Source organism: Echeneis naucrates, chromosome 17, assembly GCF_900963305.1.
Source record: "Echeneis naucrates chromosome 17, fEcheNa1.1, whole genome shotgun sequence".
Classification (NCBI taxonomy): domain Eukaryota; kingdom Metazoa; phylum Chordata; class Actinopteri; order Carangiformes; family Echeneidae; genus Echeneis; species Echeneis naucrates.
In genome coordinates this window covers 21,760,333-21,775,343 of record NC_042527.1, presented here as the reverse complement: position 1 = coordinate 21,775,343, position 15,011 = coordinate 21,760,333, and the positions used below count along the sequence as shown (strand labels likewise).

The 15,011-nt window shown below is 49.9% G+C and overlaps 1 protein-coding gene across 5 annotated transcripts in view; it reads left to right on the top strand.

Moving 5' to 3' along the window:
* Window positions 1-443: 443 nt before the first annotated feature.
* Window positions 444-15,011, top strand: part of rasal2 (RAS protein activator like 2) — a 34,938-nt gene continuing 20,370 nt past the window's right edge. For 2 of the 5 annotated variants that reach the window (XM_029524314.1, XM_029524313.1), the window contains exons 1-3: window positions 7,040-8,303; window positions 14,420-14,547; window positions 14,666-14,789. In XM_029524314.1, coding sequence (XP_029380174.1) covers window positions 7,793-8,303; window positions 14,420-14,547; window positions 14,666-14,789 — 763 coding nt within the window. In that variant the 5' untranslated portion in view covers window positions 7,040-7,792. Of the gene's footprint in view, window positions 990-7,035; window positions 8,304-14,419; window positions 14,548-14,665; window positions 14,790-15,011 lie in introns of those variants that run through there. The other 3 variants (XM_029524317.1, XM_029524316.1, XM_029524315.1) reach the window with 3 other exon arrangements.

The window sequence follows — 15,011 nt, the reverse complement described above, 5'->3', positions numbered from 1 at the left end:
TGTAAGATGTAAAAATATAATTGAATGTAGTAGAAAATTAAAAACTCACATTATTGAGTAAAATATTCAAAACAGAAAAAAACATTTTTTAAAGCTTCATGTTTCGCAGTATTATTTAAAAAAATAAATTTTTCTGATTATTGTTTTTAAAGAAAGCACTTGATAAGTTTGGAGTAATTAATTTGAACCTTTCAGTAAAAACGGGCAGAAAAACTTTATTTAGGACGAAGGACAGAACCGACCGGACTCATTTTACTTCTTGGTCCAGTTTTATTGTTTGATTTTTGATTTCTCTGCTTCGTTTGTTTACGTCCCTTCTGCTGTCAACGAAAACAATAAATAATGTATTTATAAAATATATAAATAATAAAGTTTCTGTGATGTGTGTTGCTGACCGGAGGGCGCGCGCCCCCTTGAGACGGGAGCGCGCCCGGTGCCCGGCTCGTGCCCGGCCCCGTGGAGCGGACCAGGCAGACTCCCGGAGAGAGTCCTCCGAGTCCGTCCGTCGGTCCGTCGGTCCGAGTCCTCCGGCCGCTGCAGGGAGCAGGGCCCGCTCTGTCGGAAGTTTGTGGCCGGAGAAGCTGCCCGGGAGGGCGGAACAATGAGGCAGAGCCGGCCGGGCTGCCGGACCTCGGCTAACGGCTAGCTAGGAGCGGCTGGCCGGTCAAAGCGCCCCAACTGTCGGCGGACGGAGGAAGCCCCGGCCCCCCGGCCCCCCGGCCCCCCGACCCCCCGGCCCCCCGACCCCCCGGCCCCCCGCCCTCACCTCTGCCTGGACCCGGACTCACGGTTCCCGGATTACCGACCACTTCTGGAGCTTTCTCTGACACACAGCAAGTTGTTCCGCCTCGACATGGAGACGGACTCGGTGGCAGGCGACGTGGAGTGTCTGCACGGCGGGCTGCTGGATCCCCCGGTGGACCGGATCCTGCTGGACCGGATCCTGCTGGACTCCGTGTCCCAGCAGCAGGGCTGGCTCCGAGTTTACGGTAAGAACCACACACAGGTCCGGACCGGTTTCACTGCGGCAGACCGTCCAGGTAACAGCCCCGGGCCAAGGCCAGGGTCGGTCCCGGGTCGGTCCCGGGTCGCCTCTCGTCCTGCTCACCTGTCTGTCCCTCACACCGGCTGCCTGCTCCTCCACCTGGGGTCAGAGGTCAGGGCAGCTCCAGCTGCTTCAGACCCTGAGCCCACTAAAACTTTAAATACTTTACAGGACACGGATCTCCTCTCAGCCTGGTCCAGTCAGTCTGGGACCAGAATCAGCAGGAACAGACTGACTGATTCGGACTGATGAACCAGCAGTCCGTCCTTCATTACGGTGACATGATGCTGAAGCTGTTTTTTCTAACTGACATTTATTAAGTTTATCAGAGTTTGTTGGAGGAAAATACAAACTCAGCTGCTGAGATTAAAATAAATAAAGGCCTGAATGGACCGGTTATGTTTCCGAGCCCAGGGGCCGTCTTCCGGTCCAGGGATCAGGACTTGGTGTTGGGCCCGACATGAAGGACCTCGATCAGATTTTCTGTCTGACTGAGTCGCTGGTTCGGTGACTCACAGTCCTCCACAGCTGTTGTGTAATCTTCCTCCAAAATAAAAGCGCCCCACAGCTGTGGGACGGGAGCAGGAGCAGTTTTCCATGACAGGAAGTTGCTCAGTGGTGGCGAGGCTGCCGGGTCTCTGCGGTTGTTTGGCTCTGCAGGAAGTGAGTGAACTCCAGGTGACTTGTTGTGAGTGTTGCTCAGAGTCTGAGCTGGCCGTCCTCAGCCGACAGCAGCACAGTTTATTTGTCACAGTGACGGGCGTGTTGTGTGTGGCTACAGTCTTTGTTCCCATATGTCCTGAACACAGCACTGGTATGTCTGGACGCAGGACTGTGTTTGGATGTTAGCTCTGCCCCCCCCAGGCGGAGGGAGTGTGATGTCATCAGCCGGTTTGTGCTGGTGATCTCACCCTGCAGGACTCTGGCTCTGGCATCAGACCCTTGTTGCCATCCAAAGCTCACATACCTCAGATAGACTGAACAAGGGCTGTTGCTTTAGCTCCGGTCCGGCTCACCAGGTTCCGGTCACTAGGTGTGGGTCACCAGGTCTGGGCCACCAGGTCCTGCTCACCAGGTCCGGGCCACCAGGTCCTACTCACCAGGTTCCGGTCACTAGGTGTAGGTCACCAGGTCCGGGCCACCAGGTCCTGCTCACCAGGTTCCGGTCACTAGGTGTGGGTCACCCGGTCTGGCTCACCAGGTCCGGGCCACCAGGTCCTGCTCACCAGGTCCGGGCCATTAGGTCCTACTCACCAGGTTCCGGTCACTAGGTGTGGGTCACCCGGTCCGGCTCACCAGGTCCGGGCCACCAGGTTCCGGTCACTAGGTGTGGGTCACCAGGTCTGGGCCACCAGGTCCTGCTCACCAGGTCCGGGCCATTAGGTCCTACTCACCAGGTTCCGGTCACTAGGTGTAGGTCACCAGGTCCGGGCCACCAGGTCCTGCTCACCAGGTTCCGGTCACTAGGTGTGGGTCACCCGGTCTGGCTCACCAGGTCCGGGCCACCAGGTCCTGCTCACCAGGTCCGGGCCATTAGGTCCTACTCACCAGGTTCCGGTCACTAGGTGTGGGTCACCCGGTCCGGCTCACCAGGTCCGGGCCACCAGGTCCTGCTCACCAGGTCCTGCTCACCAGGTTCCGGTCACTAGGTGTGGGTCACCCGGTCCGGCTCACCAGGTCCGGCTCACCAGGTCCGGCTCACCAGGTCCTGCTCACCAGGTCCTGCTCACCAGGTTCCGGTCACTAGGTGTGGGTCACCCGGTCCGGCTCACCAGGTCCAGGCCACCAGGTCCTGCTCACCAGGTCCTGCTCACCAGGTTCCGGTCACTAGGTGTGGGTCACCCGGTCTGGCTCACCAGGTCCGGGCCACCAGGTCCTGCTCACCAGGTCCGGGCCATTAGGTCCTGCTCACCAGGTCCGGGCCATTAGGTCCTGCTCACCAGGTCCGGGCCATTAGGTCCTACTCACCAGGTTCCAGTCACTAGGTGTGGGTCACCTGGTCCGGCTCACCAGGTTGGTGAGGTTGGAAGGTCTGGTTCCATCTGGGAGTCCATCACAGAGATCTAGGCTATGTTTAGCATAGCTTAGCACAAACACTGAAAGCAGAGGGAAACTGTTAGCCTGTCCACGTCCCTCTGAAGCAGACTGAATGTGTTTTCTAGTTTTGATGATGACGACGGTGTTGTTGTGCTGCTCTGATGTAATCCGGCTGTGTGTCGCTGTGTGTGAGCCACAGAAGGGCTGCTGGAGATAAGCCTGTTAAAGCTGACTGCACACAGATGCTTAAACACAGGTTATCCTTTATTCTGCCCCCCCCCCCGCTGAGGGGAAGGTCATCAGTCCGGCTGGACGGGAGTCCTCAGGGTTGATCCTGAAAGGTGAGCAGCTGAATCAGATCTGATGATGAAACAAATAAAAAATACAAATATTAATCAACTTTGTTTCTGATTGTTGCTCTGAGAAAAAGATGGACTGAGGAGATGGTGGACTACAGGAGATAATAATGGCAGAGCTGTAACCTGTTTACTATCGCACATTTTGACAACACTGTTTGTTCTAATTATTATTTTCCTTCAGACACCTGATAAACAGGAAACAAAGGTCACCACGGGTCCCACAGCGAGCTACTCCAGCTGTCAGTCAAAGAGGCCATGCCCTCAACTCTCAGTCACTTTAACCAGATTAAACAGGAAACGGCTGAGTTCTCTAAAATTTCCCCTCCGTCCTCATGAAGGAGGAACTGATCTGCAGAGACCAGAACAGTTTCTGTTCATTTAACATGGGAGTCTGAGTTTGAGTCTGGGCCGGACTCCCCGCTGGATCCAGACTGTAGCGGGCTGTAGAAGAACTGCAGATTTAGCTCAGGGTTCAGTTTTGTGGCTCAGTCTGCTGACCAGTCCTCTTCACCGTTGGATTTAAGTCCTTGTGGTTCTGGTTCTGGTGGTGATGGAGAACGTCCAGGGTCAGAGGTCAGGGCAGGAGGGTTTCCCTCCATCTGCCCAGCAGTGGGGTGCTCTCAGTAAGGCCTTCAGATCTCTGAGTCCATGGTGGCTGGATGTGCCCCCCCACTGAGGTTTTCAGCACTATGTTGGATGGGGACTCTCGGAGTCTGTTGTGTTGGGCCCAGTTCACACCTGAGATCCTGGCTGGTGGGAGCAGCTGCCACGCCTTAGCTCGCTCCCCATTTCACCCGTCGATCTGTCAGGTTTCCTCACTTCATTTGGAGACTACGTGGCGTTTCATTGAAGCTTTGGGGACAAAGACAGACAGAAACCATGGAGGGACAGAGTGGACAGGAAGGACTCACACTGACAACCACACCAAGAGATATGTAGTGTGTTCTTGATTCTCTCTCACACACAAACACACACGTATGGTTTACAGGACTGGCTTGTATGAGCCGGGTCCAGGACGGTGTGGTGGTGTTGAGGACAATGCAGGCCGGACTGGAGGAGGAAATGGAAAGTTCCTTGCAGGCCTGGTTGTTATCAGGTTGTGGGGGGGGGCAGGATTTCCCCTCTGGAACAAAACAAGTCTGACTCCTGTGGTCAGAAATAAGCTACTGTCTATTTCAGGACTCTGCAGAGAGGAACTGGGATCCTCTGGGATCACAGCAGGACTAGGACCAGGATCAGGACCAGTTGGTGTTCATGAGCACATAGTTTAGACAGACTCAGAGGTCCAGGTCCACCTCAACCTGAACCTGGACCCAACATGACCAGGTTTCAGTGTGATGGTTCAGATTCTCCTCACAGACAGGAAGTCCTTCTTGTCACTGGACATCTGGAGACGCCTGCAGGATACCGATGGACATGTTTTGATTCATCAAGGAATATTATGTCATGTAATCAATAGCTGCGTCAGACCAATCAATGAATCATTGCACTGGTTTATCAATCCCTGAAATGTCAGTCAGTTAGTTAGTACATGAATAAGCTGTAAGTGAGACATCCAAACACACAACTGTTACTGTCGTTGTGTTTGTTAATAGGAGATCTCAGTCATATTCCTTTGTGTATGACGTCACAGATTTTAAACTTGCTGTCTGTTTTCGGGACATGTGGGACATTTACCCAGGATTCCTGAGGCTGTGCTCCTCCCTCTGCTGGTTATTGTTAGCTGCTGATTTTCTGCAGGAAGCAGCTCAGACGTGGACCGAGTGTCCTTGTCCTCTGCCGCTCTCTACCTGATGGACTTCCTGTTTCTCTTCCTGACATTCCCTCTCACTGCTCTCAGGAATGTTGCCGCCTGTCTGGGCTGAGTGCCAGGAAATGAATGAGATTCCAATCAGCTCAGATCAGTCCAGGTACTGTATGTCTCAGGGTCCAGGTCTTTGTACAGATGAGTGGACTGGAGGTCAGATTGGTTTCTACCTGTTCAGACATCAGGACAACACAGGAGGTTGGAGGAAAAAATGAGAAGCAGCTCTGTGAGTAGGGGGACTCTCCCAGTCCCTGTTGTCAGTTAGTGGGTGGCCGGTGGAGATGTTGGCTCGGTCCAGGACTCCTCGGCTTAGCCTGCTCTGGTCTTAACTGTGACCTACATGCAGCCGGCGGCGCTGACACGAGCAGCTTCATTATCCAATCAGAGCAGATATGTGGGTCAGTAAGAGCAGCTGGTTTACTAAAGCCTGTAGGAAGAACAAGGTTCACAGGGACATCCTGGAGACACTTGTTTCAGGGTTTTGGATCGAGGATCAGCTCCTCTCATCTGATGGCTGCTGTCTCTCGAGAAACTATCTGAGGACTTTTACCAGAGTTGGGTTTATAATGACAACTTTTGACTGAGGACAAATGAGAGATATGAAATCCACCACAACACCTACCTGTGTGATACTGCCCCCCCAAGAACCACAGATCACCAAGGTCCATACGGTCTAAAGGTAGACCTCCATGTGGTTCTTTATTAATACTAAGAGAACAGTTAACACATATTGGACCCTTAAATTGAAATACGGTCAGCAGGATTACCCGTTTCTGTTTTTTCCCAACAGCAGATGATCACTTGTGATGGAGTTTTGTTCTGTTGCTGTGACCTTTGACCTTAGTTGCTTCTACCAGGATTCCTTTGGCCCTTTTGAATCAGTCTTGATTGACGGCCGAAAGCCCCAGATGTAAAGTTCTGCCTGGATATCAAACCACCTCATTTCCATATGAATGAGCAGGCTGAGCGACGCCTGCAGGGCTTTTACATTCCGTGTCTTCGTCGTCGTCGTCTTCTTCTGCAGTACTCTGTTTAATCATCGGTGGACGTTTGTGAGTCCCTCAGGAGGATCAGTGTCGCCTCCCTGTGGGATGCTGCTCCAGTTTCCTGTCTGAACACAGAGGCCTTAGACCTTGTTGGAGGGGGGCAGCATTCTTTAGTGTTTATGAATATTTATAAGCTCCTGGTTTGGTCCAGCCATGAGACCTGACACAGATTCAAAGCCCTTTAACCCCCCCGACCCCCCCAGTGGTCGTCATTATCAGCTCAGGAGAAGTTTTGTTCAGTCTCAAAACTTCACAGAATACAAAACGTTTCTATAGAAACGAAAACACAACAGCTGGAAATGTGGAAAGTTTTACCAGCATGATGCCAAAAAGATTTCCGGAATATTTAAGTTCTGATTTGGACATGACCATAAGGACGATGAAATAAGTCCATAAATGGTCAAAGAGGTGGAGCCTTGTGGGCAACATGTCACTCACAAGTCTTTATAACTTTAATGATTAATTAAATATGTAAACAGTTGTGTTCTATAAATTATCCCCTTCAGTCGTCATGAAGCAGAAATATTAGCTCCAGAGACCAGAACAGTTTATTTCTGCTCTAGCTGGACATTTTAAGTCTGACTGTCTCTTTCAGAGCGATTGTTCATCATTACTGCTCCAAAGAATGAGCAGAACTCCTGATCAGATAAGGACAGAAACTTCTGGTCAGATGTAGAACGATCCAAACACATGAGAGGAACTTTTCTTTGGAAAAGAAGGGAACATTCAAAGTGTGTTTTCAGTTAGTTCTTGTTTTCTGATTCCAGAGAACTCAGTCTGAACTGATCAGACAGAATCAGATGATTCTGGATCTGGGGGATACATTTTAGTTTTCAAGAAATGACTTTATGAGGAAAATCAAAAAAGGGATGAAAAAACCTATGTAACTCCAAAAAGATTAAACAGGAGACGAGGAAAATATTCACATTTGACTGTGTGGTTAAAGATGAATCCTCATCAAAAATAGATTGATTTTCCATCATTAGAGTCAAAGTACCAATTGTTCCAGTTGTGGTTTCACAGACCCAATCCACCTGTTTCCTTAGTTCTGGTTTCAGAGCGGATTTCCGTCCGACTCGGATCAATAAAAAACCAATCAGGACACATTGTTAACTGATGGCAGAAGAAGACGGCTGGCACATTGTGTGCAGTTTCACTTTCTGTGCTGTTCATACGGAAAACCACAGTCTGCTGCTTTACTTCATGGTGAAACCTGATTGGCCGAGCTTGTAAAAAAAAAAAAAAAAAAACTCAGCCCTCATCTGACTGTCGACTTCCTCTCAGGAAGACTGTCAGCACGCTGTTGAGACCGACGCTCCAAAATGCCGTTGACATGAAGACAAACGGGACCAGACGTCTCTTTGTAGGCTCAAATGTGTAGTTAGGGACGTGTGTTCAGGTTGGAGCACAGCTGTCGGCAAACCAGCTGTTTCCGCCATTTTGGAAGCGCCCATCTGCTCGCTCCTGCTGCCTGGGGAAGGCTTGTGTGTGGTGGACCATGAGTGGAAGCGGCAACCCCCCTCTGGACTGCCAAGGTCCAGGCCTGGATCCCCGTCAGGCTTCGTATCGCTGGCACCATTACAGGAAGTCTTGGGCAAGATCCGACCCCCAAGCGGGTCATGAGCAGCCAATGGACAGGTACAAGTGGACAACATCTGTTCGCTTGGCACCAAAGGCTCCCAAGATGTCCACCCATGAGGGCAGAGGACACAGTTCTGAGTCCCCTCACCTGAGGCTGCTCAGTCTACCAAGGATTGGCACCGGCCCCACTGACAGGAACCGAGATCAGTCCCAAGAAGTGGGCCAGACCAGGTCCAGCTCCCTGCACAGGATCTTCCCCTTCTCCAGATCAATGTCTGAGCCTGCCACAGGAACCGAACCAGAGAGGCTGACGCTCAGGAAGGTGGGGTCAGACGCAGATCGGCGAACTGCCTCCGTCAGCAGCTTCATCCACTCGTTCTCTCGGAGGATCAGCAGAGTCTTTAGGGACGAATCCGGACCTGAGTCTGGTAGGAGGGAGTAATTTTTACCTGACTGTGTGGACCTTTGGACCTTCAGACTGTAGGGACCTTTGGACCTTTGGACCGTACAGACCTTAGGGCCTTTGGACCTTTAGACTGTATGGACCTTTGGACCTTTGGACCTTTAGACCTTCAGACTGTAGGGACCTTTGGACCTTTAGACCTTCAGACTGTAGGGACCTTAGGACCTTTAGACCTTCAGACTGTAGGGACCTTTGGACCTTTGGACCTTAGGACCTTTAGACCTTTAGACCTTCAGACTGTAGGGACCTTTGGACCTTAGGACCTTTAGACCTTCAGACTGTAGGGACCTTTGGACCTTAGGACCTTTAGACCTTCAGACTGTAGGGACCTTTGGACCTTTGGACCTTTAGACTGTAGGGACCTTTGGACCTTTGGACCTTTAGGCTTCAGACTGTAGGGACCTTTGGACCTTTGGACCTTTGGACCTTTAGACCTTCAGACTGTAGGGACCTTTGGACCTTTGGACCTTTGGACCTTTGGACCTTTGGACCTTTGGACCTTTGGACCTTAGGACCTTTAGACCTTCAGACTGTAGGGACCTTTGGACCTTAGGACCTTTAGACCTTCAGACTGTAGGGACCTTTAACATCTGTGTGAATGTGTTTGTTCTTAAAGTGGTTCTTTGATCTAATTTGCAGCATCGCAGTGTGATTGTTGTGAGTGTAGCAGGAGCAGACTCCTCCAGGTTTCATGTTGACAGTGTTGATCAGGTCTTGTCAGTGTCCTGGGTCTGTGTAGATTTATTCTGTTATCACGGTGTTTCCTGAGGAGGAGTGTCCTCGGGGAGCCTCGGGCCTGGACTTCTGATTGAGAGCCAGAAATCTGCCTGCAGCTGCCTCAGGAAATATTTACATGAATTCATAGAATCATGTTCAGCCAAGCAGTAACTCTGAAGGTTAACGTATGCTAATTTCAACTTCACTTGAACGTTGCCTGATGTGCAGACTGAGCATCCAGACCCAGACCGATCCTGAATGTGTGTTTTCATGCAGAACTGAGGAGAAACCAGTCATTCCTCTGACTTATCTTGTTTTGAATGTGTCATTATATCTCTCCTGGTTTTTTTTTTTTTTTTTTTTTTCAACATTGTCAGTAACTAAGTTTATTACTCTGCTAAATCATAAAACCAGGTCTGATGCAAGATTCATAAATCACTGCCAAGATGTTGGAATACAACCTACTAGAGCATGAGGGAGAAAGAACGACAGGGATATAAATGAATAAATAAATACAGCAGTGCTGGGACTCTCCCTGATGAAATACGGTTCAGTGTCAGATAAATATATAAATATCACATTAGCATAAATCACGAGTGGGCTCTGTTCTCTGTCTCTGATCCATGTTTCTGTGTATTTAAGTTCATCCATCATCCTGAAGCGGAGATGATATCTGTCACCTTCCAGCAGCCTCAGCAGGCCGCAGCCACCGGCGTATGCATCCGTCGCCATAAATTTAAAATCAGTGAGGAGGAGTGCTCGTGTAAGCCGAGCATGTAGAGCAGGATTTCATTTCATCTCTCTGAGTCAGTGGTTTATGGGAAATGCAGTTAATATGTCAGAGGGGGAGGGGATGTCACCCCTCCTAAGGAATACTCCTCAGGAATATACTGGCTTCATATTCATTTATTTCTACCCCTGTTGTTGTTTCCCTTCATGTTAATTTGCGGAGCATTTGTGCTCCGTGTTTTCTGACTACATTTCCCATGGTGTTTTGGGGGATGTTGGAACATACGCCAAATTTGTTATGACCACTTCCTGTTGTCAGTGTCTGAAGGAAAGTTTAAGACGTGTTTCTGTACTTTTCAGATCATGTGATCTGTGTTTGACACTGAAGCCAAACCAAAACAACCAGCCCCCCCCCCCCCCCAGCAAAAGTTTCTGACCTGAAGAGACAAATTAATGAGGATTAGTTGTTCTTTTTTACATTCAGTAAACTAAAACCAAACAGCAACTGCAGAGAGACGACGTGTGAAGGTCTGCAATTGGCCCAGAGGATGCTGGGTAGCCAAAACCACAGTTCTCACTTCTTCACACACACACAGAGGCCCGATTCACCCTCCTCCTCTCACACTCTTCAGGTTTCATGTGAAAATGAACAGCTACTTCTAATTGGAGGCTAATTAGCACAAGTGTGAATGTGTGTGTGTGCCTTCACAATAAAAGCTTTCAGTGGCCCCCTGATGCCCTGCACCACACTGATGCTGACACATTTGTCTCTAACTGGGAGTATAACACAAACTATACAACCTAACACACAACACGAATCCACGTAGAGGAGACTCCAGCAGCTCAGAGGAACTGAAACTCTGAGTTGACAGTTTTCCTTCACGTACCAGTGACGTGTTGCATGTAAAACGTTTGGTAGATTTGTAAACAGACCATGGACAGGAAGCTGCCCTTCACAGCCTGAATGGGGCAGTTTGATTAAAAACACTGCTCCTCTGTCGGGGGTCCACTCTCTTTATTGCTGTGATTTCCTCCCTGAGACAAAAGCTCATCCTCAGCCTGTTTTCACACCTTGATCTGAGCTGGTGACCCCCCACCCCTGGGGCTTTAAACCCTCCCTCACTCTTACCCTGTCCTCAGGAAAGACATTGAAGCTAATTTAGCCCATCAGCCTTTAGCTTCTTAGATTTTTACTGTAAATGAAAGGCCCGTATTTCATCTACTTCATGTTTTAGCTTTTCCAGTCTTTTATTTGAAGGGTTGATCCTTCAGAAGATATTCTGGTGGTTTTAAGAATCTGAAACCACCCCAGGGTAGTTTTATATCTCCTCTCTTAGCCAATCAGAGGAGAGGATCAGATCCTCTGATTGGCTGACTTTTGAATGATCCAATACGAAACACAAGCGATAAAAAGAGAAACCAAATCCTGTAACGGTTGGATGGGTCCATGGGGGGGTGGACCTTGGTCTTTAACGTCTACCTTTGCAAATGCTAACTGCGTGTGTGCGTGTGTGTGTTATCTGCCAGGTCAGTCTCGGTGACACGCCCCTCTCTACCCCCCCTTTCTTCCTGTTGAATGGTCTCATCTTGATAAAGCAGCGATGTGATGTCACTGCACTGGGATTGGTGGAGGCTATGTGTTGTATTTACTGGTTGCTATAGAGACCTGACCTGCCCGCTGCAAAGGGAAAATATACAGGTCGACAAACAAAGCAGCCTCTGTGTGTGTGTGTGGTCTTTTCTTGTGAGAACCTGTGAGGGAACTAGGTTTTCACAGGTTGTCCTGGAAAACCTGGAACTGTCCAATGCAGCTTTCCAGTCCTCAGACAGTCATAAGGATTGATGAAAGTGGGTCATTGTCCTGGAAAATTGTGTGTAGCCCTGGAAAAGTATTTGTAGTCCTGGATAAGTATTGGTTGGAAAAGTGTGTCTGTTTGACTTCTTTCACATGACCACTGATCACCATGTGACTGGAGAATGATTATAGACTGTGGGGGGGGGGCATCAGTTGGCGGAGTTGGTATGAGTGTGTGGACAGGTGGTGGACTCTCCCCAGCCCTCAGACATTCCCAGTGGAGGTTTGGCTGGGCTCAAGTTTCCACGCAAACACACCCGGTCTGTAACCTGATCTGTCGTGCCTTGCTCACGGGCTCCTGTCCTTGGTGTTCGGTGACAGACCTGAACTGAGCATGTGCGAAGCGCTTGAACAGGAAGTAGATTGCCTGCTGTGAGAAATCAGCTCACTGTGACACCTGGACAGGTTTGATGTTCTCACTACCCCCACCTCCACATCTCTCCCCCATCGCGGTCTCTTCTGGCCTCTCTCTCTGGTGTCCCGATGAGGCAGCTTTGACCTTTCACCAGGCATGGATCATCCAGCGGCCCGGACAAATATAGACCCTTAATCTGTCCGTCTGTGCAGGCAGCAGAGAAAACTTCCTGTGGGCCGCCGCCTTGCTTTGATTCAGCTCACACAGTAAAACTGCAGCATAGTTTTAAAAAAGGAGCCTGAGCCATTTACTGCTCCCTCAAAATAGTCTGAAGCCACGCATGAACCTCAGCGAGACTTAAATGAAGCACACAGGAACGTGGGTAAAATCCTGTCCTTATTTTGGTGAAGTAAAAGAGTAAAGGTCTTTGGTTTTCTGCTCAGATCTGTGTCCTTTAGTTTGGTCTGTTTCTGAGAAAAACAAGCTCAAAGTCTGAAGAATAAAATGCACCACTTTATCTACAGAGATTTGTTGAGTAATCAGTTTAAGGTGGATTCAAACATAAAATTACATGTTCTATGTATTTAGCATTATCTCCATTGAGAAGGCTGTGCGTGATTCTTTGTAGGACTACAAAGACTCATATTTACTGCTGTCACAAATGTCGGCCTGATTGTGGCCCCACATTGGAGCTCAGTCGTCCCTGTAACATCCAGGAGTGTTTGTGCAGACAGTTCAGCTCATCGGATGGAGCAACACAGAGGAAACTGAGCGTTTTCCTGCAGGAAGCAGGAAGCTCCACACACTTGTGGCCTCCTGTGTTTGTCTGAAGGAATCGTCTCAGATTAAAGATGTGTAGGAAGCAGCTCGGGTTTGGCAGAGTTTTTAAGTGTTGGCTTGTTGTCTTGTCTTAAGACCAGTTCAGGTCCTGAGAGTTCGTCCCGTACTCAGTGGATGATTGGGGGATGTTGGGCTGAAGCAGGACGGTGGTTCAGGCAGGTAGCAGCGGTTACGTAACGGCAGCAGCCGGCAGATCATCAGCTGAGACGGAGGGAGAGGAGCGGCATCCTGTCCCTGCTTCCCGCCTTTGTTCAGCTCTGAGGCGTCCACATGTCTCAACCTGGGATCTGCTAATTAGCCGGGCTTGGAGACAGAACAGAAAACTGGCCAATTAGTCTTCTTTCCTGCCTTTTTGGTTGCGGCGCTCTCATTCAGCAGGAGCAGGTGTGAGTCCCCTCACATCTCTCAGGGGTTCCTGGACTCGTTGCTTTGACGTGGATGATTTAGTATGCATCCAGAAATAGGCCGATGCTCAGCTGCTTCCTGCACAAACCTTCTGCTCCCCTCCAACAAACCAGCCTCCAGAGAGGAGCAGGACCCTCAGGTCCCCGAGTCTCCACATAACCAGGACGTCCCATCAGTTTCCCCTGAAGTGACTGATGCCATGTCAGCCTCACTAGTGAGATTTCTTTATTTCCCCAATTCTCTGATTTACTGTCAGCGACTGCTTTAAAATATAGAAGTGCAGCTGCAGATAGCTTCCTCCTTCTCTGAGTGTCTGAGGTGAGAGGTACCAGCCAATCTAATCAAAAGGTAGACCTCTGTGTGGTCTCTGGACCTTTATCTGGAAACCAGCATCAACATCTCTGGAGCCCCTAGCTCCGCCCACTCCAACATCACAATCGTACAGGGCGAAAAAGACCTTCAAATGATCCGACACACAATTTATGTGGCAAATCAAACATCCATCATCAATTACAGTCATTGTGTGTGTGTGGAGTGTGAACCACACAACCGTGGACTGTGAAAGTCTGTTTACTGACCAGACCCGCCACAAACAAACACACACAGCTTTTGTTCAACACTTAACATTGATGTACTGTCTGAAACAAAGACACGTGTTCCTGTCGTGGAAATCTTCTTTGTGTTTTCTTTAGTTTCAGATCCTGGATCTGGTCAGGTCTGAGACCCTGTTGTACCAGAACCTGGTCCACAACACAGTACACAGTAACCCCCTCCCCCAACAGGGACTAGTGTAGAAGTGAAAAGGTTTCATGTTGACCTGAAGGTTCCTGGTAAAGCAGAGCTGGACTCGTCTACACATGCTCCAGGTTTTGGAACAGTCAGCTGATCCCCTCCCCTCTAACATGCAGTGATTTGACCTCTGACCTCTGCTGCTCTGTGGTGTCAGCTGACATCAGACCACACTGCTGATTCTTCCTGACATGGCTTTCATTTCTAATGTTCCTCCCACCTTCCCCTGCTCTGGGATGATGAGCCTGAGCTGTAGAGCCCTGCTGCCCCCTGCTGGTTCAGCTGGAGCTCTCCCGGCTCAGCTCAGTGTCCCATGACTCTGAGGTGGGGTGAACAGCACCCCCCCAAAGCCAGATCTATGTTTTCTAACACACTCTGTTTCTGCCTCCAGACATTAAAGGCCCTCCTGCTCACCGCTTCTCCTGCGGCCAGAGTCCGTACACCAGCAACAGCGCCTGGGACAGGAAGTACTGCATCCTGACCGACACCCAGCTGATCCTGCTCAACAGGGATGATGAGGTCAGAACCCCCCAACACAACGCTGCCAACTGACACTTTAAAACAAAACTCTGATGTAGAGTCAGAGTAAGGTCCTGTACAGACCCTGTAACACAGTAACCCCCCCCCCCAACCACAGGCTGCCGGTGATGCTCAGGAGAGCCCCACAGACTCCGCCAAGGGGCGGAGCCTCCGCAGGACCGTCAGCGTCCCCTCAGAAGGACAGTTCCCTGAGTTTCAGGCAGAGGGCACCACCATGATGGGTAAGAGCCATCACTATGTAACAGTGCTGTGGACGTGTGCTAAAGTCAGAAGGAGGACGGTTGTGCTCAGACTGTGGAGTTTGGAGTGTGAGCAGTCTGATAGATAATCACGGTCTTTACTTTAGTTTTGCATCTGTGAAGTTTTTACAGTGATCTCAGTGTTGTTGGTCTGTTGGTTGTGTGTCTCTGGCTGCAGAGGCAGGTGAATGTTTCTCTAACTCA